The sequence below is a fragment of the Acinonyx jubatus genome, chromosome C2, assembly GCF_027475565.1.
Source record: "Acinonyx jubatus isolate Ajub_Pintada_27869175 chromosome C2, VMU_Ajub_asm_v1.0, whole genome shotgun sequence".
In the NCBI taxonomy this organism is placed as follows: domain Eukaryota; kingdom Metazoa; phylum Chordata; class Mammalia; order Carnivora; family Felidae; genus Acinonyx; species Acinonyx jubatus.
In genome coordinates, this window is record NC_069384.1 from 47,801,958 (window position 1) to 47,825,796 (window position 23,839).

A 23,839-nucleotide genomic window follows, 5' to 3' on the forward strand; every position below is an offset into this window, starting at 1 on the left:
ATCAAAACAAAGGAGAACAATTTTAGAAAACTTTAAGGTGTTAAGCTACAGTTAAGTATATCTTTCTTGAATGTCAACACATCTCATTCTCTTAAGATTTTGTATGTATTTTTTTTTATAGATAGGATGATGGATTTAGAGAAGAAAAGAGAGAAACAAGGGGGAAATCCTATTCTGTAATACTAATTTTCCAACTAATATTTATGTTTTAACTGTCAGTAGCTGGCTATCAAATGCCATAATGTTCCATATTTTGATACCACAGAAAACCAGAATTTCTGTATTCAGAGAGTCAGTTGTCATTTTAGTGTTAAGAATCCAAGAATTTGGGAAGCTATTGCTCTTCAAATGAATTCAACTGCAGAACAAATACCACAGCCTGAACTTCCATGTTCCATGGACATAACAGATGCTAATTAAAAATTTGGTGAATAAATGAATGAGAGCATGAAAACCTTTACCACCTGCAGTCTTTGGCTCCTCTGGACTGAGTGGTGCTTTGGCAGAGGGATATAGATAATTTGTTACAGTTGGTGCTAGGGAATAAACAGGGAATGGCTGGTTAGTGGTGGGCAGCTCTTAAAACACTGTAATAGAACACTGTTGACTTTGTAAACAGAGGTTGGTTAAGTAGATATATTCATGAGAATAAATAACGTTTTGGTAGATTAGGAAGATGACTACAATTTAAGAGGGCAGAGGTGAAGGCAGATAATGAAGGCAGTGTTCAGTGGGGGCAAGGGTATACACACACACACGGTAACTGTCAGGGTCTTCAGCAATTTCTACTTGGAGTAAAGCAGGTAATTTCACTTCCTTACATATTTTGATTAAATATTCTACTAATAAAAAGACAAAGAGTCCTTAAAAAGCATTGGGATGAAACCTAAAAACAATATAAAAATGAAAAACAGGATGTTCATATTCATATTTAAAGAATGACGAGAATGTTACATTTTGCATTCAGAGTGAAAGGGAACTAAGAAAATTGTGAAACGTGCATAGCAATACAGCAGACACTAGCACAACGTGCTGTATGTAATATCTGACTTTTAAGATTCACTGGATGAGCACAGACAAGATGTGAAGAGCTATGAAATGTCACAAAGCATGGGGGCATCCAAAGATGACTTCTGCAATGAGATGGAAAAGCACATATACCTGAATTTCTTGATGGGAAAATGTTTTTTACCTATAGCTTCCTTTGATGACGCAATGCTTAATGTAACGAATTCCAGGACTTCAGAAACTAGCAGAGAACACAAAATGATACAATTGATCAAGAATGGGTTGTTGCCAGCATTGGGAATGCACACAAGCTAAATACTATTTAGAAAAGTGTCTTGCACTTTGTTTGCATGTCATGCTCAATGTTTGCTGTTATGATAATAACAGTATTATTAATAACATGATGGGAAGCTCAAATAACTGAATTGAATTCCTAATTTTGAAAGTGTTGTAGGTAACTATTAACAACCGTACCTTGTACCATCATGGGCACAAAAATGTCATTTAATTAATTAGAAGATACACAAAGGAGATGAAAAGAATTATAATCCTATGCTGGAAAAAAGATCTGATGTTTCAAAATATATGCCAGGGAGTAGCTACTGAATTCCTAACTTAAAATGTGTGTTTTCATTTTTGAAGGGCAATATTGTGTAGGGTGGTTTTGGGACCTGTGCTTAAGTGAGAACTTTCTCCCTCCTTCATGGTTATAACTGAACTAACATTCTTTTCACAGAACAGAGCACACATTTAGCTTATGACTAAAGAGAACTACAAGTTTGTAACTGTTAGGGAAAAATAAGGGATAAAATCAATTCTTCTAAGTGGTTTTGTTGACTGCTTAATCCACATACTTGACTATTCTCTATGTGATACAGAGTATACACAATGAAATGAAGATAAATATGTCTATCAGGTGAATAACAATTGCCATGAATATGTAACTAACTTAACACCAGTATGCAATCATGGGAAAAGCATGTACAATGTATCGAGTTATTAAATGTGTATTACTTGTTTTTTTTTATATTTGAAAATTTAACACTTGGAAAATGTCCCCTGAGGCTCACAGTGTACCCAGACAGATAAAACAGTCTATTTACCAGGTTGACTCTGTGTCATTTCTAGGCTTGGTGATGTCACTGGTTTCAAAGTAAGAGTTTGCAGTTCAGTGGGAGCTGAAAGAAGAGCATCTAAAATGTCAAAGTAATTATGGAAAATTTATTTTTACAGGTTTTAGATAAAGGTAGCAATGGATAGAAATACATAGATCTTCAAAAATCACACGGTTATGGAGAGTCATGCAGAGTATACATTATTAAAGCAGCAATTGTCAAACTATGGCCCTGCCAATCCAGCCCTTGGCCTGACCTGTGAGCTAAGAACAGTTTTTGTATTTTTTCAATGACAGAAAAATTTCAGAGTAATATTTTATGACATGTGAAAATGGTATAAAATCCAAATAAAATTTTATAGAAATACAACAACACCCTCAAGTTAAGATGATCCATGGCATATTTCCATATCATCTACATATTGCTTTTGGTTGCCTTCAATTGAGATACTACAGTAGAATCAAGTAGTTTCAACACAGAATGGCCTACAAGTCTAAATTATTTACCATCTAACATCCTTACATAAAAAATTTGCTGACCCCTGATCTTAAGCATCCTACAAAATGCAAGGGCCTATTTGAGAAAAAACTAGGTTCTCACTATGGTAGCTGAATATGAATTCCCACAAGGGCTTTCTAAGAGCTTCCCACAGCTGATTTTCTGACAGTATCATTACCAATGTGTTTAGCACCATTTGGCGTGTTTTGTTCTGTGTTCTAGTTTGACCTCCCCCTTGGGTAATCTCAATAGGTATTGAGATTTTTTTGTTTTATTTTTGCAGTTTCCACCCTCCTGTCCACTAATGCAAAATTCTGAAGTTATTTCAAAGCCCAACTATTCTCTATCAATCCACATAGATCTTTGTTTCCTTTAAGTATTTTCTCTCTATATTCTTACCAATTAAACAAGCTGCTTTTGTATAAGCAAATTGCCTTATTTAAAACAAACAAACAAACAAACTTGAGAACAGTGTTTCTTCACAGTTATATTGTACTCTTCTCAGCAAGTGAAAGATGTTCTTACTTTGGTCTCTACCTCTGTTCCTCACCTCACCCCACCCAACTGCTAATATAGTTCTGGAAACACAGAGGGCAAGGACATTTTTTGTTTAGTAAGCCAAATAAGTATTGCCAATTTCAAAAAAAGATAAATGAAATAGAGTGGTTAGAGAATTTAATAAGATGCATCTTTTGTTGGAGACAACCCTTCTGCAGGGCACATGATGAATTTGGCTACCATATAAATCTCCCCAACCATGATCCTTTTGGTCAACATGCAATTGTAGAGATACTAACTACAATTTGTGCCTTCTCTCTCTTAGAAGGTATAGAGGTGGGAATTGAAAGTTAACAAGCTACATCACCGTCATCCCTGGGATCCAACTGCAATGGGCTGGACGGACTCAAACTAGAAATCACTGACTTTCTTGATTCCTGCTGTGAAACTTTCAGAAGTTTAAAGTTTGGGAGGAGGATTTATTTTCCCCCCAACGTTTTTGAAACTAAATGAAGAAAATCGAGTTGCTATTGTGTTTATAGGTCTAGAAACCATCAAAAGCACTGTTCACAGACTGTGTTTTCTAAAATATTACATTTTCTTGAGTTTATTGCCTAACTTTGAAACATTTTATTTTACTAATCTGTTTCTTATCACTACTGACAGTGTTTTGGAAACAAAATAACAAGATTTGTTAATTAGAGGAATAGATATTAATGTAATCACTCAGAGATTCCTAGTTAGTGAAGATTAAGAATCAATGCTAAGCTGTGGTGGAAGATAAAGAATAACCAAAATCTTCTGTGGTGGGAAAAGACTGTAGCTTGTATTTACTATTGTTTGCACTTCCAGAAAGCACTTTTTTTTTTTAGATAATTTAATATAACAGGGAAAAACAATCCCTGAAAATAGGAAGAGAATAATGCGTATGTCACAAAAATCTTATAGAAAGTAAGTTGCTCAGAAAGATTTCATGGTATTTAATTATCATGATTTTATAGATCTAACTACCAAATAGATGGGTTGTAATTTATAATTCAGACACTTAAGAGAATGAAATTTTAAAGGAAGTTTAATGGCAGATAGATTTCCTGGGTCCAGGGACATTTGTTAAAAACAATAGGTAGCACTTGAATTAAGGATCCTGACTACTAATGGGGCGCCTGGGTGGCTCAGTCAGTTAAGCGTCCAACTTCTGCTCAGGTCATGATCTCACAGTTCATGAGTTCAAGCCCCACGACGGGCTCTGTGCTGACAGCTCAGAGCCTGGAGCCTGCTTCAGATTCTGTGATTCCCTCTCTCTCTGCCCCTCCCCCACTCACACTCTGTCTCTGTCTCTCTCTCTCTCAAAAATAAAAATAAAAAAAGAATCCTGACTACATATAAGACGAAGTATGAAACAGAACAAGAGCAGTCTAAGAAAGCAGGAGCAATTCTGGCCATGACAGTGATAGAATAGGTTTTCAATGAGTAAAAAAGTATGTAATGAGGTCACAAAAATCATTACCTAATGTTGATTCTGGAGCCTCAGAACTATGAATAACAGGTTCAAAGCTTGTAGCAGGAACTAACCAAAAGCAACAACAGGAACATGAAAAAGTATAAATACACATTAAAAAATCTTAATTTTTCTTTCAAAACATTCGTTTCAAATGACTTTTTTTTTAACTTTTGAATTGACAGGAACCAGTTTATTTTTGAGAATTTGGTCAAACGAGTCAGGAACAAGTCATTGTAGAAAGTAGTCACAACCTTTAAATTCTGCTATGCATATTAGTATGGTCACCATGAGGTTCTTCTAAGATGTTTGATATTCTGACTCTAACCAATATGAAAGCTTGCTTTGGAAAATCTGCTTAGGCAATGTATATGAAGATATATATGAAAGTAACTTGTGACAACTTTTGGAAGCTGAAATAATACCTATGCTTATGTAATCATGACCATAATAACTAGATCATGTGTTTAAATGCAGATATAGCAATAAGTAATTATCAGTGACTATGCCAGTCTTGCTATAGACACATCTTTAGAGAGACCAAAAATTTCACTCAAGAAGCAGTTGCTAACCATACCTCTCATGCCTTGAAGGCTGTCACTTCCCATCAGACGCATTTCTTTGGGACCCCACTGGGGCAGACTGCTAGGGTTCACCCCTCAAATCATGGAATAGCATATTTACCCTGTTTGGTCTGAGGTGCTTCAGGACTTGATGTGGTTTTAGGTCTGGGACGTGGACGACGGGTTCGTTGTGCTGTTTTAGGAGCTGAAGGATGAAACTTTGGATTACTCCTCTGAAGATGGTTTTGGAAACAAGGCTCTAGATTTTCTAAAATATGTTATATTTTCTTGAAATTCAAGGCATATGTGTTTCAAGATTGAAATATTTTCTATTTTGTTAACTATTTCTTTAATCACTGAAGATTCTTAAGAGATAAAACTCACACATAAAATTAAGTCAAGGAGTGAGGAATCTCATAAATCTCTAACCTCAAAAGCAGAAAAGGACCATGGCCAAGCTGTAGGTAGTGGGGTCTTAGGTTCACACCAAGAAATAGAAAATTTCCAAAGAATCTATGATACCATGTGAATTGCTATGGTTTGGTTGGTCTAGAGGAGATATAGACATTGCCAACTTTGAAACTCAGCTTTCAATTTGAGCCCCGTTTAGATGAAAGTTCAAGATTACATGGTTGACAGATATTCTGACTTATTCCATGCATAGCTTTTAAAAACAACAGGTAACTTCCGTTAAGAGTTTTCAATACTCTCAAGAAGAAAATTAAAGTTGAAGGACAGCAGAAGATGACAAGACAGTCTTATAAAGATGGTGACAAAGTGATTATGATTAGGATAGAATGGGTTGATGATGAGCCGGAAAAAACTGTTCACAAATGCTGGATTACCTAATGTTGTTTCTGGATCCTTGGTTCTAAGAGTGACAGGTTCAAGGGCTGTAGGAAGAACTGGCCAAAAATAATAAAAGAAACCAAAGAGATTTTTTAAAAAAAATTCACTTCAAGGCTAACTGCAAGAGTCAATTTTTAAGCCTCAAGACTAACAGAAAAGAGACACTTCCTCTGCAGATTTGACTACACTGTGGAAAAGTACCCATTAAACTCATAAGATAGATACAGCATTGTACTCTGCTAAATATCACGGTGGTCAACAAGTTCTCCCAGATGTTTGATTATCTGACTGTTGCTAATATGCACAATTCTGCTAGACAAACTTCTTACAGTTAGATAATATATACTTTTCTAACTCTACTGAAAAAAGCATTTATCATTCTACTTGTACTTCTGTACAAGTTGAGATAAATGCCTATTATTGAAATAATCATGGGTACAATAATGAGTTTATTTGAAAGCATCAGGATCAATACATTATAGAGTGTGTTCAAAGTTTCAAAGTAATCCTTGACTCAATAAAAGTTAAATACTGTTAACCTTCTCATGAAAGAGTTACTGTACTCTATCATGAAAAGCCTTTCGTTTAAAGTCTCAAGACTTAGGCACATTTAAAATTTTGACAATTAAGTAAAAGCATCTTGTTTTGAAACAATAGATCCATCAATATAATCACACAGATCCTAATACAATAAAAAGTAATACAATTAAAGATCATGACATTTGTACAATTGAGGAGGGAGAAGCAGTGTAAATAAGGGACAGATGGAAATTCATGTTTGAAAAGAAGCTTAAAGCAGTCAGTGCTTTTCAGCACATGCAGATGATCACATGAAACAGTTATGGCAGTTTGATGTCCTCATATTAGCATATTCACAGTTTTCTTAAGTTTAACAGGTAACTTGAAATAGAGTTTAGTATAATTTCAAGATAAAGACTACAATGGAATGACAGCAGAGGGTGTTGAAATGGTTGTAAGATGCAGGAGAACATGTGGCCACAATGGCATGACAATGAGCAAGAAAAGCACTATTTGAAGGGCACACATTCTCATTACCCACGATTTCTGGAGCTTTAGTTCTGAGAGTGCCAGCTTCAAGATCTGTAGTGGGAACTAACGAAAAGCAATGAAGTCAACACTTGTGAAAAGTCAGCAAGTTAAAATCTAACCAGTATAACATTGTTTCAAATAAATGTATAAAATATTTGGTCACCCTATAACCAGGTAAATATTCTTTCACGAGATAGTCAGTGATAGCTGACCTATCAATCTGGTAAGCATCTCAATGTCAACACAATATGCTCTTAGGTGTTTAAGTACTTAATTCCAAGTACTGCTCTAGGAAACTTGTGTAGACATTTTACCAAATAGAGACTTATGAAAATGTCCCAGCAATTATTGGCTTTTCTGTGGAAGCTCCAAGAAAATAGCAAGTCTAAATAAGATGGATACAATGAATGGCACTTATATTTGAAAGGTGTCATAGAAAAGAACAAAGCAAAGTGAACCTTGCTCATCGTGTTGAGAACTCGTAAGTGGAAATAGGCCTCATGTGATGCAAAATCATTCTAATAACCAATCAGGTTAAGGAACAACCACTCAGTGTGTGGTACCCAGTCGAACAGCTCTCTGCTCTAATCACAAAAATGTGGTACCCTGTGTATGTGGAAGAGATCGCAGAAAAGACCACTAATACTACTAGGGTCAGATCCAAACTTATGAGTCATACCTTCAAGAACTTTCCTCAACTGCTCTTATGGACCCTTCCAAACTCAGCCCTATCTTTACCACTTAGAAGCAGTATCTCCCTTGTTCCAGGAGCCCTGTGCCTTCTGGCTCGCCTCAATACCTCCTTTCTTTTTGTCTCTGTTAAACTCCATGATTTTAAGACTCACTTTATTTCTAACTCCTTATTCCTGTCCTTCACAAACTTCTCTCTATGCTCAAAGATGTTTATAACCCCTGCAAAAAATAATCTTGATTTGCACAGACACATTGCCTTGGTTCAATCTTTAAATGCTTCCTATTGGAGCAGGTTTTGACTTTGACTACACTACAGCCTGAGAAGTAAAAACAAGCAGGCTACATCTGTGATATCCTCACAGCTGTTGATGTAGCTGTGGGGAAATGGGAGACACTGTTTCTTGAAATAAAAAATGATTGGTTCTATTTAAGACATTTTGTCTGCTAGAGAAGTATGGAACAAAATAAGCAAAAGTAATAAAACACACATTAAAATAGAAGATCTTTATGCAGAAAGCACAAGGGATTCAGCTGCCACATGTCTCCCCAAATCATGTTCTCCTTTGCTTACTCAACAGGGGGATCAGTGCAGATCATTTAGTGCCCCACCCTCACTGGGCTCACTTGGGCTATCACTTCTACCACTGGCATCAATCCCAGACTCCCAAAAGCTGCTAGGACTTACTCCTTTAACCAGAAACCCACATTTACCCAGTTTTGTTTGAGGTACTTCAGTAGTTGGTGTAGTTTTATGTTTGGGACGTGGACGACGGGTTCGTTTCGATGTCTTAGGAGCTGAAGAAGGAAGATCTTCAATTACTACAGAGTCTAGTTCAGAAGCTAAGGACAGCATGACACATGACTCCAGATTTTCTAAAACTTACTACATTTAGTAAATTTTCCTTATTAACCTTTAATTTGAAACTTTCACCCTTAATATAATAGTATATATTCTTTTATAAATCCAAGTTCATTGAGAATGAGTCATGTAAAATTATTCAAGAAACAAAGAACTGTTCATAGCACTCTTCTATTGAACACAAGGGTAAGTTCCACTGCTAAAATATTATGGTGTGGTGATAGATACAAACTCTTTGACAGTTTACGAAGATAAGGCCATGTAATTAACTAAAAATTTAATCAAAGAACAGATAATACATGGAGAGTTTAAAAAAAAAAAAAAAAAGAAGAAGAACTTCAGATCCACAAAGAAACTTCCCGATGCCATAATAGTCAGTAGAGTCAAAACCCAGCTTTAACAAAACATGATTAAAAAGCACACAGGATGACAAAACAGTTTCAGATGGTTACATGTACAACAGATGACTTGAGTTAGGTTTATGCATGGCTCTCTTAAAAGAAATAACTTGTTTGAACAAAGTCCTCAATACTTTTAGGATGAAGAGTTTAATGGAGTGACAACAGAGGATGATGTAACCTTATGAAGTAAAAGAACCTGCAGGTATGATGTTGATGGAATGAGTCTGACAATCAGAAAGAAAGGCACCTACTGAGGGGCATGTGTTTTTACCTTGTGTTGTTACCCAAGTCTCAGTTCTGAGTGTAACAGGTTCAAGGTCTGAAGTAGGAACTGATCAAAAGCATTAAAGATAAACAAAATGATTGTTTAATAAAAATACCCTTAAGACATTTTCTTCAAAATGAGTCTTATTAATATGCTTTCTAGAACTATGTAACAACTTTTAAAAACTGTTAAACTAGAAAAGTAGACTGTTGATTTCCTCAAATTTGGCCATACCTAAGTCAGGTAACTATTTCCTTATTCTTCCTTTGATGATTTGATTTTAAGTAATAAAGTGGGATATGTGGGTATTACTAACAACTTTGGAAAGAAAGTGAGACCGAAGTATGATCTATTTAACAGGGTATTCCTCTATTCTAAGCAAAGAAAGAACATGCCCTCGTGGGCAAAGACGAATTTGCTGATGTCTATTGGATTAAGTCTCAACTGTTCTATCAGATGCCTAAGAATCTCCACCATAAGAGTCCATGGACCAGTCAAGATTCAGTAAGCTTTGATGACCACGGTCTAGTCAGGCATTCTCTATACTAGTATTACAGTTAGACTATCTCTTTTGGTTTGTCTCTCTATATATACAGTCTTTCTGATTTTATTCCTACCTATCTTTCCAGTCATCCATGTACTATGGTGGTTTCAAGGCCCCACTATTTCCTAATCTTTTCCTGATCCTATTTATGTACCTAGCACATTTTGTTGAGAGCATATTTTGTCAATCTCATCTGTACATACATGCTCTCTAACGCCATCTTCTATCTTATTGAGGAAGGCTTTTGTTCTCAATTTTCTTGTAGGTTTGAGGACTAAAACATGTCTCCCACATCTAATGTACACCCACCAAAGACACTAATATGACCTGGTGATACTAAAGACCCTGTTAATTTGAACTGAATATGCATAATTTTTCTAAAGGAATTTTATTTTGAAGACAAATGGAAGTTAATAAAAGGCACAGTTATAGAGAAGATTTCACTCAGGAGCTATGAGGCTTTTGGTTGCCCCACAGCTGTCCCCCTACTGTGTTCCTCTTGCCATCTCTACAGTGGGAAATTCTGTTTAACCTGAGTTATATCTTTAATAGGGTCTATTGGTTACTCCCAACCACTGGAATTACTCTTGAGATCCTGCTGGGTTAGGCTGCTGAGACTCTAAACCAGGGATACTTATTTACCTGGTTTGGACTGAGATACTTCAAGACTTGGTGTCGTTTTTGTTCTGGGACGTGGACGGCGTGTCTGTTGTGATGTTTTGGAAGCTGAAGGAAGAAATTCTAGGGTTACTACACAACTACATTACCTCTTTTCTGGAAGCAATGAGAGGTGAAAACATGATTTGAGATTATCTACAACCTGTTAGATATTTGCCTTTCTAGTTTGAGATTTTTGTCATGTATACTCCTTAATGAATTTCTATTAGCACAGAATAGTCTTTGAAGAAAAAAAATCCATTTCTAATTAAAGAAATAAAGTTTAGTAATTATAATCAAAGTGTCACAGAACAGTTTGGACAACAGAAACGTTAAGAACCATTGCTAAATTTTAATGTATTATCAAGGACAGTCATATTAAATCTGAGATTTATAACTCAATTTTTCAATCTTTCATACATTCTACATAACTACTAAAACAAGAACACATTAGTACCTAAATAGAAACAAGACCAAAAAAATACTGCACAAATAGAAAAAAAAAAAGGTAGAGATGTAGATGTGAAATGAATGGATTCTCTTGGCTTCACGATAGCTGTTAATGGCTTCTAACTAAGTTAGAGGTAGAAACCTATAGTATGTTTGAAAAAGTTTTTTTTTTAACTGCAAGCACTGCTTAAAAAAATACAAAATAACGTGAAACAATTTAAAATAGATTACATGGCAAATAAATGCCCTAAAGTACGTTCATGAATGACTGATTCTCTATAAAAAGACAGATGATTTGTTTTAAGAGTTTTCATAAATTTAAGAATGTAAATGAATGGCCTAAAAGAATGACATACAGTAATATAAAACAAGAGGAAACTCTGTGTTGTAAAACAAGCAGAGTAAGTCTTGTTGAAAAGCCAGTATATCTGTTATTACAGATATAAGCATGACAGGTTCAAGAACTGTAGCAGGAACTGACCAAAAAATACAGTAAACCAAAGAGATTTTAAAATACACAAAAAGTCAGAACATTCACATCCAAACAAATCTATTTGTGTGTCAACCCTTCCTCAAAAACAAAAAATTACCTCTTAAGGAAAGAGTAGATAATCATTCTTTGAACATTTGGCGAAACTACAATCATGGTCTTCAGCTTAGCCTTTGAATTATCTTGATTGCCTTAAAGAAGGCAACATTAAATTATCCTAGGTTTTAGATAATGGATTCTGATATGGAAAACTCTGCACTGGAAAATATTCTTATTCATTTACCTAACAAACTTGGAAAAGAAATGGTCTTTAAAAAAATCTTATCAGTCTGTATTTCTATGGAAGCTGAAAATGTGCACTTGCTATGTTTAAGTAAACATGGATGCAATAAACAGTTTATAAGTTTGAAATAGATATAAAAATTAATCATTGAAGTAGACTATGCTGATCTTTCCAAGAATTCATCATGACACATAAAAGAGCAAAATAAAGATGGTCACTCAGTCTAAAATACTTAGTGGATTATCTGTCCAGCCAAAGCCCAAATAAAGTAGAAATCGAAGACAGTTGATGTCCCTGTATCAAATCCAAGCTTCTGAATTGGGTCCTCAAAATTATCTTTCAACTGTCTGCCTGGACCCTTACAAATGCAGCATCATCAATAACCTTGTTTTGGCCATCTGGAAGTAGGACATTCTGTGTTAGGCCCACTGGATTGCCTTTGTGGCTGATCCCCTACCACCCCACATGTCCAGCCCTCCTGCCTTGATTCACTTTTCCCTCCATTCATTCAAATCCTGTAGTGGGCCCAAGGTCCAAGTCTAGATCACCTTTGTCTTTTTCTCTTCAAGGTCAGTGTTTAATGTATCATGCAAACATATACCCAACTCCATTATTTTTAGAAAGTCTCTCATAGCTGGCATATCACTCACCATTATCACATCAATATTGGCAATTTTCAATATTGGTCCAGAAATATGCAAGGGATGTAATTTATATTCCTTATATTTTTTTGTTTCCTTGAACTACATATACTGACTCTGCTAAAGAAGCTTTATCATTAAAATTTGACAGAAATTGACAGTAAAAATATACTAAATGCATATAAAAGAAGACTTTCACATAGAGTAAGATATTCTGGCATCAAATATATCTCAACCAGCCGTATTCTCTGACACCTGGGCAAAGCAGCCATATTCTCAGACACCTGACCATGCCTCATGACTTCAGGCTTAGAGCGACGAACAGCTTGGCACTGCTTTGTGTTCCCACTGGGATAGGCTACTAGGGTTCACCCTTAAATCAAGCGATCACATTTACCCGATTTGGTCTGAGGTACTTGAGAGCTCGGTGTGGTTTTAGGTCTGGGACGTGGACGACGGGGTCTTTGTGACATTTTGGTAGCTGAAGAAAGAAAAACTTTGTGTTACTCTAGGTCTTTAGGCTCTGGATATCGAGGAGAGGTTTTTACAAAAGCTGTTAGATTTTCAAAAGTTCTAGGCAATTTTTTGTAATTTAAAATTTTCAATCCTTTTAGGCCAATGTATCTTCATTTATCATTGATGGTACTTTGGGGCAAACTCATGTATGTAGTTGAGTAATTCATTCAAGGCATGAAGATTAGCACTTGTAATTAAACAGTCACAGAACTTCTTCACTGGGAAAAAATGAGGAGGGCTCAACCCTGGCGCAAGGGGAGGGGAGGCTAGAGTCACACTAAGGGAAAGGCTTATAATTTAAAATTGCAGATTTAGATCATTTCCTATCTATCAAGTTAGTAATAAAACATGTCATTATTTAAAGCAGGAACAAAGAAACAAACATATCATACAAATAGTTTTTTTTAAAACATAGATGTGCAAAGGAGTCTAAGAGTAGCTGTTATTGCTGATCCGCCTAGATAAGAAACAGATCCCAACTTGTTTTAAACTTAGTATTAACACAGAACACTGTTCAGTGGAGCATGAGCTAACACGACAATGTCAAACGTACCAAATGGCAGCAATGTTTTGAGTTAAGCTAATGTCTGCTCTCATAAAAACAACAGGAAACTTGTTTTTAAGAGGCTTCAGTATTCTTCAGATTGATTGAATGGCAACAGAGGATGATGGTGGCTGTCTTATGAAGGAGGAAAATCTAGGAGATGGGAGACTGAATGGAATGTACAATGAACAGCAAAAGCATTTGGCAAATGGCACAGAATCATTACCTAATGTTGTCCCAGATGTCTCAGTTCTAACAGTAACAGGTTCAAGATCTGTAACAGGAACTGAAGTAATAAAATAAGCAAAAGAAGTTTTTTAAAGATGTATAAAGAGCTACAACATCCACTTCAAAATGTATTTTTCCAGTGCAACATTGCCTCTAGAATTATTATTTTTATTTATAGATGGAGGGTATGTGGAGTGTACTGTGTTTCTCCCAAATACTTATGTTGAAGCCTTAACTCCCAAATGTCACTGTATTTGGAGATAGGAACTTTGAAGAGACAATGAAGGTTAAATGGGGTTGCAAGGGCAGGTCCCTAATACAATATGACTCATGACCATATGAGAATAGGGAGACACACAAGGGATGCTCACAGACAGAGGAAAGGCCATGTGAGGATGCAGAAAGATGAGACCATCTACAAACCAAGGAGAAAGGCCTTGGGAAATAATAAAACTATTGATACATTCATCTTAAATTTCCAGCCTCCAGAGCTGTGAGAAATCGATTTCTATTGCTCAAGCCACCCAGTCTCTTTTGTTATGGCAGACTTAGTAAACTAATATGAAGGAAAACCCATTATTTTGTCCCGATTTGGCTTAACTGTAGTTAGGGACTTCTACATCTCCCGAGATAGTCATTACCTGTGGTCTCTGTTTAGCAAAAGAGGGAAACAGTTCTACTAGATAGCGGATTGTATGAATCTAATATGGTAGACTCTAGCACATTTTTAGGCATTTACTAACCATCTTGAAAAAGCATGTAAAAAACTAACTTGCACTTTAGTGGGTGTTGAATAAAGAAGACATCTACCATGTTTATCAAATTACGGCTGCAGAAAAAATTCCTAAATATCCAAGTAGCCGTTATACAAATAACCAAAAATAGCTATGAAGACCTTGCTGAGAACTCATCTTTGGAAAGATTTTGTGACTTGTGTCTATAGAAAGGTACTCAAGAGGACTGTGTAAGGGGCACCCACTCAGTCTGTGGCACTCGTAAAGCACCCATCCACACTCAGTGCAGGGAAAACTTTATCCAGTGTGGAAAGAAGAGATTTCTGATGCTCATGAGAACAACTTTGGACTCCTGAGTGCAACATTCAAGCCCTCCTTCAACTTCCTGTGGTATTATCCAAATGCAGAATCACCAACAAAATGTTTTGACAGATGCTTCAAAGCCCCAGAACCTCTGCCCCTCTGGTGGCCTCTAAACGTGTCCTATTTTTTTTTTCTTTGTTCTCTCTCACCTGTCCACTTGTGCAAATTCTGATGTGATGTCACGACCCAAACTCCTTCCCTGATCTACTGAGGCCCAAAATGATGCTTTACTTCTTCAATAACTTACATAATCAGTCTAGCACTTGATGTACCCAACAAAAACCTTGAATTTGTGAAAGCACCCTGCCTTATTTCCCTTCTCTAGGCTTTTTATGCAAGAAAAGTTTTTGTGTTCCACTAGCCTGAAGACTAAGTAAAACATGTTTCCTTCTACCCTGAGCAAGAGGAAAATTATGTATCTTCCAAACATGTACTTCTCACCAACACTGAACAGGAAAGGACTCTTCATGATTCCCTCATCAGAGGGTTATGTGGGTTTACACTTTTAATAGGTAAGGCTATGAAACATTTCATAGAAAGCTCAGGCTTCTGAAACAAAGGACTCAGTTTTTATCTAGTGCAGTCCCAGGATCTTAAAGGACTTGGAGTGGTTTTAAGTTTGGTTTATGAATGACATTCCCACTGGGATGTCTTTGGAGGTGGAAAAAGATAACCTTTAAAGTTTATGGTTCTACAAATCATGAAGTTAAAAAAAATGTTTTCTAAAGCTTGACAGATTTGTCTTGAATTGCATAAAATATATACATTTCTAGTGTGAAAAATTTGCCCCTACTATGTTCCTGTATCTTCCTTTGTTATTGAAGATATTTGGGGGTCAAAATGACATAAACATGAAGTTATTAATGCAGAGAGTCAATATTAGTATTTTTATCATATATTTTAAAATTATTTAAATTTGTTTTTACTCTCTACACCCAATGTGGGGCTCAAACCTGTAGCCCCAAGATCAAGAGTTGCACAGTCCACCAACTGAGCCAGTCAGGAACCCCTTTATCACATTCTCCTAGAGTACCCTGACTGCATTTAAAAGATTAAGAATCATCTATTTCTAAACTATGGTGGTGAGTAAGGGGTAGTCAGATTCACCCTAAGGATGGGGCTTACTATTTAAACTTACTGTCCTTGATCACATTATCTGATTGACAATTTACTAAAAACATATTACTCAAAAGTTAACAACAACAACAAAAACAAACAGGCAGATAAAAAGTACTACAAAGGATATATAAAGCAACTTCCCTGTCATAGCCTGGTTAGCACAGATCAGGATTAGGTGCTCACATGAACATATGATATTTGCCTTAACAGAGAACTCAGATTAAGACAAAAACAGAAGGTGGCATGAAAAAATTTTAAAGTAAGTTACAGGGCAAAAAGATATCCCCAACTAGATTCAGGCATGACTCTCTTAAGAACAAGAGAGTGAAGCATCATTTTGGGCCTTATGTTCAACTCATAAGATAAAGAATGTAGTTGAATGACAAGTGGAATCAGTTTGACAATGAGCAGAAAAAGCTCTTGCTGAAGGTCAGAAAATGGCATTACCAAATGTGGTCCCTGGAGTCTCTTTCATAGGAGTGACTGGTTCAAAGATTATAGCAGGAACTGACCAAAAATAATAAAAAACAAAAATGAAATGTTAAATATTTATACAATCTCAGAACTGCAAAATTAATTGTACCTAAGTACTAATGTGTCTAGAGTACAAAGCAAAAACTATTCACTTTCTGAGCTGAGAGATACGGCATCTCTGCATGCGGGTACCAATTCATCACATAGTAGGAGTGGTCTTTGTAGTAGATAATTATCCCTGTAAGGTGCCCCTGTAGTGTCTCACTCTTTGATAATCCTAGTCTAAGTAATGTACCAAAATAGACCACATCAATCTTGCTAAGAACTCGTCTTTGGAAAGAGACAGTGAGCTTTGCCTACCAGAATACTTAAGAGAACAGGAGAAGGGACAGGCATTCAGTCTGAGGTATAGCAGGGTAGCTCTCTGTCCAATGCTCAGGCAAAGCCTGACTATATACAAACATTGATCATTACTAAATGAATTCAAACTCCTTAGGCCAACATTAAAAATACCTTTCAACTGGTCCTTTGGGCCCATTTAGCTACAGTAGCCTCAGAAAAATGCCCTTTGTGATCAAACTTAGAAGCCCTAGAGTTTCAACTGGTGAGAAAAGCCTCTGCCTTCCCTCACTGGCCCTCCACACGTGTCCTTCCTTTATGTACTTCTCCATCCCCTTTGTCCCCAGCCATCTAAATCTATAGTGATTTCAATGCTCAGTCCTTCCCAACTATTCTGGCCTACTCTGATTATTGATTCTTTAAATCAACGGTTGACCAATGATGGCCCATAGACCAAATCTTGCCCATAGCTTATTTTCATATATTCCATGTAAAGCTAAGAATGATTTTTCCATTTTTTAAGTGTTGTAAAATTAAAAAGGAAAAAAATAAAAATGTTCAACAGAAACTACATGACTCACAAAGTCCCAAATATTTGCTCTCAAGCCCTTTATAGAAAATGCCAATTCCTACCCTAGATCCTTATGACTTGGACTTGACTTTGTAGTTACCAAGAAACAATTTCCCATTTACCCAAACATATATTCATTCTGTACCTATTTCATTCCACTACACACATTTAACATTTCAAGAATAAGAAGAATTTAATGAGAAATCAAATAAACATTTAGAGAGAAGATTCTCATTCACAAGCCTGAGAAATTCACTATCACCTAAACCCCTTCAACCATGTTCTCATTATCTACCTTGACTTGCCCCTTCACTTTCTCTGGGCCCCACTGGGATAGGCTTAACCAGGATATATACATTTACCTAGCTCAGTGTCAAGTGCTTCAGGACTCCTTGTGGTTTTAAGTTTGGGATGTGGAGGGTGAGTTTGGTGAGGTACTTTGGGAGCTAAAGGAAGAAAACCTCAGGTTAACAGAGTGTTCTTAGTTCCAGAAGCTGTGGATAGGATTATATGTCTTCTAATTTCTTGAGTTTCAGAAAATTTTTCCTTTCAGCTTAATATATTTGCCCCCATTTCGATAATTGCCTCTTTATATCATTTACATTACTCTGAAAAACATAAGTCACACAGAAACATGAGTTTATATATCAAGGATATTCTCACAAGTATCTCTAAATGATAAAAGTTCCAAAACTTTACTGAGTTACAGTGTTGGTGGGAAAGATGGAGGGTGAATTTCAACTAATGATGGTACTAATAATTTAAATTGATTATCATTGAGCTCATTTCTATTTCACCCCTTACTGAAAGAAGACCACACCATTACCTAAAATGACAAAACAAAAACACAAAATGATGCACATAATAAAATTGTAGGAATTTAGATCTGCACAAGAATCATGCCACACTGTAACAGCTGTGACAATACTTAGCTTAGACCAAGGATAGACACTCTCACCCCAACCCTCCTATGTTTGAAACTCACAAACAAATAATGTGATTAACAGGTTACATGGATTAAGATGCCGTACTTTCACATGCATTAAATTGCAGATGCATATACTAGACTAAGTTCATACTTGGCTCCTTTAAAAACAGATGAGTTGCTTTAACTCTCCTCAGTATATTAAGAAGTAACAGAATGACAAAGAAGTAACTGAATGATAACTGAACAGACAATAGAGGATGACATGGAAGTCTCATGAAGCAGAAGAAGCTGTGGTTATGATGGTGATGAAGTGGGTTTCAAATGAGCAGGAAAAGCAGGTGCTGATGGATGTAATGTGTCCTTACCTAGTGTTGTCCCTGGAGCCTCAGTTCTAAGAAAAACTGGTTCAAAGACTGTGGTAGGAACTGATAAAAATCAATAAAAGAAACCAAAGAGATTTTTGTGAATGCATGAAATGTCAGAAAATTCATCTTAATAGTAAAATGCTTCTAAGCCTTCTAAGGGAGAAAGGGCAGGGAAAAGATGGATTACGCACATCTTTAATACCAAGAGGCAGGAAGTATGAGGGGCTGAAGAGTAAAGGGTCATTTTAGGGTCTGTTCACCACACATACCAGACATAGCCAAAATGAAGCTGATACTACACCATCCAAGAGACTAAGTCTTTAGTGAAAAGAGTGGCATTTGATACAGTAAGGTGAGAAAGAACCCCTGTTTTTTGATATTATATTAAACTAGGTATCCTCAGTTTTAAGAGCAGAAAAAGCATGATCCTGTGCAGAAGGATCACTGAAGCCCCATAAGTCAAATTTAAAGTCTTAAGTACACCTCTCAGCCTCCCTTAAAGTTATCCTATGGGCCCACTCAACAGGAGAGCACCTAGAAATCATTCTGTATCTGGGAGGCCAGCTTCAGATATTCTCTGCTTGTCAGACTTTGTTCCCTTACCCACTCACTCACCCAAACTCTGTACTAGTTTCTTTCTAATATCCTGATCCTTGTCCTGCTCCAGATATTAACCCATTACATAGCATTTCTACCATCTGAGGAGTTATACATATAGACACACAGCCACCGCCACCACCACCCCCCACCCCACCCCCGGCCACATACTTGCGTAAACATGGCTGCCTCATGTTATTTTCTCTATGTTTATGCAGGAATGGCTTTTGTTTACAACTGTAATACATACTAGGGGATAAAACATACTTCCCACTTCTTATGTATCTCATAGCTACTAATATGGTTATGGGTGTTATGAGGGGATTAATAAAAGAAGTCCACTTGAATTGATTGTGTTGGTTCAATACTGAGCAAGCTTTATCCTAAGACATGAATGGAATCAAATAGTATGAAAAGTAAATAAAACAGTCATTGCTGGAGAAGATTCCTACACAGGAAGCACGAGATACTCAGGTATCTCAAGTTCTGCTCACTAACCAGCAGCTTTTACTCTTAAGAGATATATAGAACATGTGCCAACTGTGTACATAGAATTTAGGATCCCAACTGGGGTAGACTGCTAGGATTCCTTAAACCAGAAATCACATATTTACCCAGTTTGGTCTGAGGTACTTCTGGATGGGGTGTGGTTTTAGTTTTGGGGCGTGGACGACGAGGTCTCTTTGTTGTTGTAGCTGAAGGAAGAAAATTTAGGATTAATATAGTGTTGATAGCTCATAAACTCTGATTAAGATGATATACTAATCTTTATAAAATTTGTCAGAGTTTCTTTGAGTCGAGAAAACTGTTACTTTGGTTTGATGTTTTCTCCTTTAGTATGTTAAGAGGTTTCCTTTTTTAATTGAGTTCTCCCAAGATTAAAAATTACAATATAATTATGTTTAAGAAAAGAAGATTAAGAACTATCACTTCTTTGAAAGTGTCCCTAATCCAAAACTGGTTACAAATTGCTCCTAACATATGATGGGGTGAGAGTTCAAACCACACTACAGTATTCACTTCTAATTATAATTTAAAATAACTAGGCTCGGGCAAATATTCCACTTGGTCATTTACTAGAATAAGCACACAAAACTTGCTGAAACATCTACAAAGTGAAAAAAAGTTAGAACTTGCAATACAGAAAAAAGATGCCTGAAAAAAATCATGGCATAGCCAATAACTTATTGGGGGTCTAAATAAGGGATATACAGACTATCATATTTAGGCCTTAGCTCTAACAAACAGTATTGTTCAAGCGGAGACTCAGATTGACATGATACAATTTGAAGCTGGGATATGGGGCAGACAGTGGTGCTGAATTCAGTCCATACACATTTCTGTTAGAAGGAAAGCCTTTTAGGGCCACTTGCATGGCTCATTGGTTTAAGCAGCCAAATCTTTGTTTCAGCTCAGGTCATGATCTCATGGTTCTTGAGTTTGAGCCCTGCATCTGGCAGCTGACAGTACAGAGCCTGCTTGGGATACTCTATCTCTCCCCCGCTTGTGTGTGCTTTCTTCCTCTCAAAATAAATAAAAAAATAAAATCTTTAATAAACAATCTTTAAAAATCCTTTTATATTGTAAAATGAATACTGTAATAGGATGATGACAAAGTATGACATCATTGTCTATATAGCACCACAAATGAGTTTAACAATGAATAAGAGAAAGCACTTGCTAAAGGACATAAAAGATCACTACCTATAGATGCCCCAGGAGTAATGGGTTCAGAGTCTCTAGCAAGCAATGATCAAAAGTAATTTAAAAAGAAACGTTAAACACTTGGGAAAAGTCATTGAACTTTCTTCAAAATGAACTTCACCAGTGTGGTATTGGTTCTACAGCAAAAAAGCAACATTTTTAAAGTTCTGAGGTGAAGGTACAAAGATATTTGTTCTTATGAAATAGTTATATCTTCAGTATCTCCACAGAGCTCTAAGTTTTGCTTGTTTTCAATATTATCTGATAACACGTCAACAATAAAAACCCTACTTAGAAAAATCTTTAGGCTTTTGTCAAGGAATTTTATGGTAAAAAATTATGAGAAAACAATGTGAAAGTATAATTTATTAGAAAAAATCCCTAGGTCATTATAGATGCAATAGTTGATATATTTAAGCAGACACTATAATGAATAGCCAAAATAGAGGATGCTTTTTGTTGAGTGTCTACTTTGGAAGAAGACCAAGACGTCTGTCCAAAGATAAATAAAAGAACAAGATACAGAGGGTCATTCAGTCTGCAAAACTTGTCAGTGCATTTCTCTGCTACCAGGACAGAAAAGGCCTGACCCCAGGAAGATAGGAGAGTATGTGGTAGCCAATTGGCTTAAATCCAATCACTGAAGTCAGGCATTTAAGGTCCTTTTTATGGACCCATCTAAAAGTAGCATCACTGACCAAAATTTCTGAGAATCAGCCTAGTGAACATTGTCTTTCTCCTTTCTCCCATTCAGGTTGCCCTCCTAATTCCGATCTTCTGCTGTCACCCACATATATAGTACCTTCCAGCCTCTGTTTATGCTATTCCTGCCTATCCCAGCAACAGGTCTACAAACTGTATAAATTTTGAGGTCCACATTACACTTACCAGCTCACGGATCTTTTACTTCTCTAAGAATTAACTATGTGCCTAACAGTTGGTAAAGCCCAGTAGATATATTGCTTCTGCCCATATTCCTTTACATCTATTAGTGAACAGTTTCTACATAAGAAACTTCCTTCCTCAGCCAAGTGATTTGTTACTTCTGAACTATTTTTCACAGAGGCTAATGGAACACTTAGTAAAATGTGTGACTAAGTGAACTAAATATGCTAGTTACTTAACTAAGTTTTTGATAAACCAGAATCAAAGAGAAAAATATAATTTTTCAGAGAAAGCAAATAAAATACAAAGGTACCAAGAAGATACCAAGCAGCACAAGGCAGTCATAATTATTAACTAGAGCTCTTGTGACTTCGGCCTTCACAATGAAGGGTCACCAGAGCTATTAGGTGGCAAGTTAAACTGTCATGCACGTATCACATCCAAGGGGTTCCACAGTTACCAGGAACCACATATTTACCTAGTTTAGTCTGAGATACCGCTGGGCTCTGTGTGGTTTTATGTTTTGGACGTGGACGACGTGTTCTTGTCCGTTGTGTTGTTTTTGGAGCTGGAGGAAGGAAACTGGTTAATGTTGTCTTATGACTCCAGAAACTCAAGAAAGGATGATACACAGCTCTAGATTTTGTAAAATTTGGCTAAATTTCCTAAGCCTTAATAAATTTGTCTCTTTTGTTTTGGAATTTTGTCATCTGTATGCAAAAAAAATTGGGGGGGGGGGAGTTGTCCGCTGACAGTTCTCTGAGAAGGATTACATAACATTATTCTAATAATCTGAAAAGCTTATTATTATTGGCGTCAGATTTTCAATAAGGATCCTGACTCCAGGGAAACCAGGAAACCAGAAACACAGCATGTCCATCGGAGATGGACCCAGGCTCACCTGCTTTTGTGAGATCATATTTAGAAATTATTTGGCTTAGACATACATCCCATTAAACATTAGAATAAACAAATTTAACTTCTTAAAATCATTGGTAAACCATAAAAATGCCCTATCTTAAAACAACTTTCGGTTGATGTCCATAGAATTAACATTGATGTTTATGGAGCAGCCACTCCTAATTGTATTTGAAATTTAGCTTTACCACAGAACACGGGGCAGAATCACAGGTTCTGTAAAGCACTAATAAAGCTGGATAATATGGAAGACAGATGCCGTGTACCAGCTGCATACAGGTTTAACCAAGTGACTAATCACATAACTTATATTAAACATCTTCAGTATTCAAAATGAAGAATATAGTTGAGTGATAAGAGAGGGCAATGAGAAAATCTTAGAAAAAAGAACACCACTTGACCAAGATAGTAATGAAATAGACTGGACAAGTGGAAAATGCACTTGGTTAAGGACATAAAAAGTCATTACCCAATGTTGTCCTGGGAGCTTCAGTTCTCAGAGTTACGGGTTCAAGGTCTGTAGCGGGAACTGGCCAAAAGCAATACAATAAACAATGGAGATTTAAGAAATGTAGAAAAGGAAAGAAAATTATCTTCAAAATGTATTTTCTTTACCCTGTAATGTTTTGAAAGCATTTCTGAACGCTGTTAAAATGGTATTTGGCTGTACTCTGGCATTCATACAACTCACAAACAAAGACATACCTCTTGTATTCTGCATCCCTATGAGGCCAATGGAAAGCTTTTTCCTGTATTTAATTATTTGACTCCAACTATATTGGAAACTTGGCTCCAAAAACATGTCAGTTGGCTACTATGTATTTTAAATTACTCTGAAAAACTGCAAAAGCTTCTGTTAGTATTTCGAAGGCTTTCACTACAACCGTTATTTGTTTTGAAGAATTGTGGTAGTGAGGAGAATTTTTAAAAATATTCTCAATTAGTCTGTTTATTGGAGACGTGTGACAGTTATGCAAAACATAAACTTGTGCCTTTTCTCCATGTGAAATGGGGTACTCTTTCTCTATTTCTCCTTTTTTATTCACTTAGGTTAAATGAATAATTAGGAGATGAGTATTCAAACAAGCAATAGAAATGATTAAGAAAAAAATCTCAAGAGTAATAATTTGACTTTTTGGCTCTATAAACAGGATTCCTATAATTCTGTAACATTCTAAAATGATCGAATTAT

The 23,839-nt window shown here is 36.2% G+C and overlaps 1 protein-coding gene across 32 annotated transcripts in view; it reads right to left on the minus strand.

The window, feature by feature from the left end:
- Positions 1-23,839, minus strand: part of ABI3BP (ABI family member 3 binding protein) — a 262,501-nt gene that overhangs the window by 83,543 nt on the left and 155,119 nt on the right. For 13 of the 32 annotated variants that reach the window (XM_053220744.1, XM_053220759.1, XM_053220754.1 and 10 more), the window contains 18 exons: positions 23,117-23,176; positions 22,208-22,297; positions 19,755-19,835; positions 18,544-18,603; positions 17,613-17,696; positions 16,314-16,373; positions 13,649-13,708; positions 12,760-12,843; positions 10,484-10,567; positions 9,304-9,363; positions 8,484-8,567; positions 7,086-7,142; positions 6,026-6,085; positions 5,302-5,385; positions 4,627-4,686; positions 2,112-2,201; positions 1,193-1,249; positions 465-536 (listed from right to left, as the gene is read on the minus strand). The exons of 2 other annotated variants lie outside the window; for them this stretch is intronic. In XM_053220744.1, coding sequence (XP_053076719.1) covers positions 465-536; positions 1,193-1,249; positions 2,112-2,201; positions 4,627-4,686; positions 5,302-5,385; positions 6,026-6,085; positions 7,086-7,142; positions 8,484-8,567; positions 9,304-9,363; positions 10,484-10,567; positions 12,760-12,843; positions 13,649-13,708; positions 16,314-16,373; positions 17,613-17,696; positions 18,544-18,603; positions 19,755-19,835; positions 22,208-22,297; positions 23,117-23,176 — 1,287 coding nt within the window. The remainder of the gene's footprint in view (positions 1-464; positions 537-1,192; positions 1,250-2,111; positions 2,202-4,626; positions 4,687-5,301; positions 5,386-6,025; positions 6,086-7,085; positions 7,143-8,483; positions 8,568-9,303; positions 9,364-10,483; positions 10,568-12,759; positions 12,844-13,648; positions 13,709-16,313; positions 16,374-17,612; positions 17,697-18,543; positions 18,604-19,754; positions 19,836-22,207; positions 22,298-23,116; positions 23,177-23,839) is intronic. 17 more of the 32 variants (XM_053220756.1, XM_053220772.1, XM_053220761.1 and 14 more) reach the window with 10 other exon arrangements.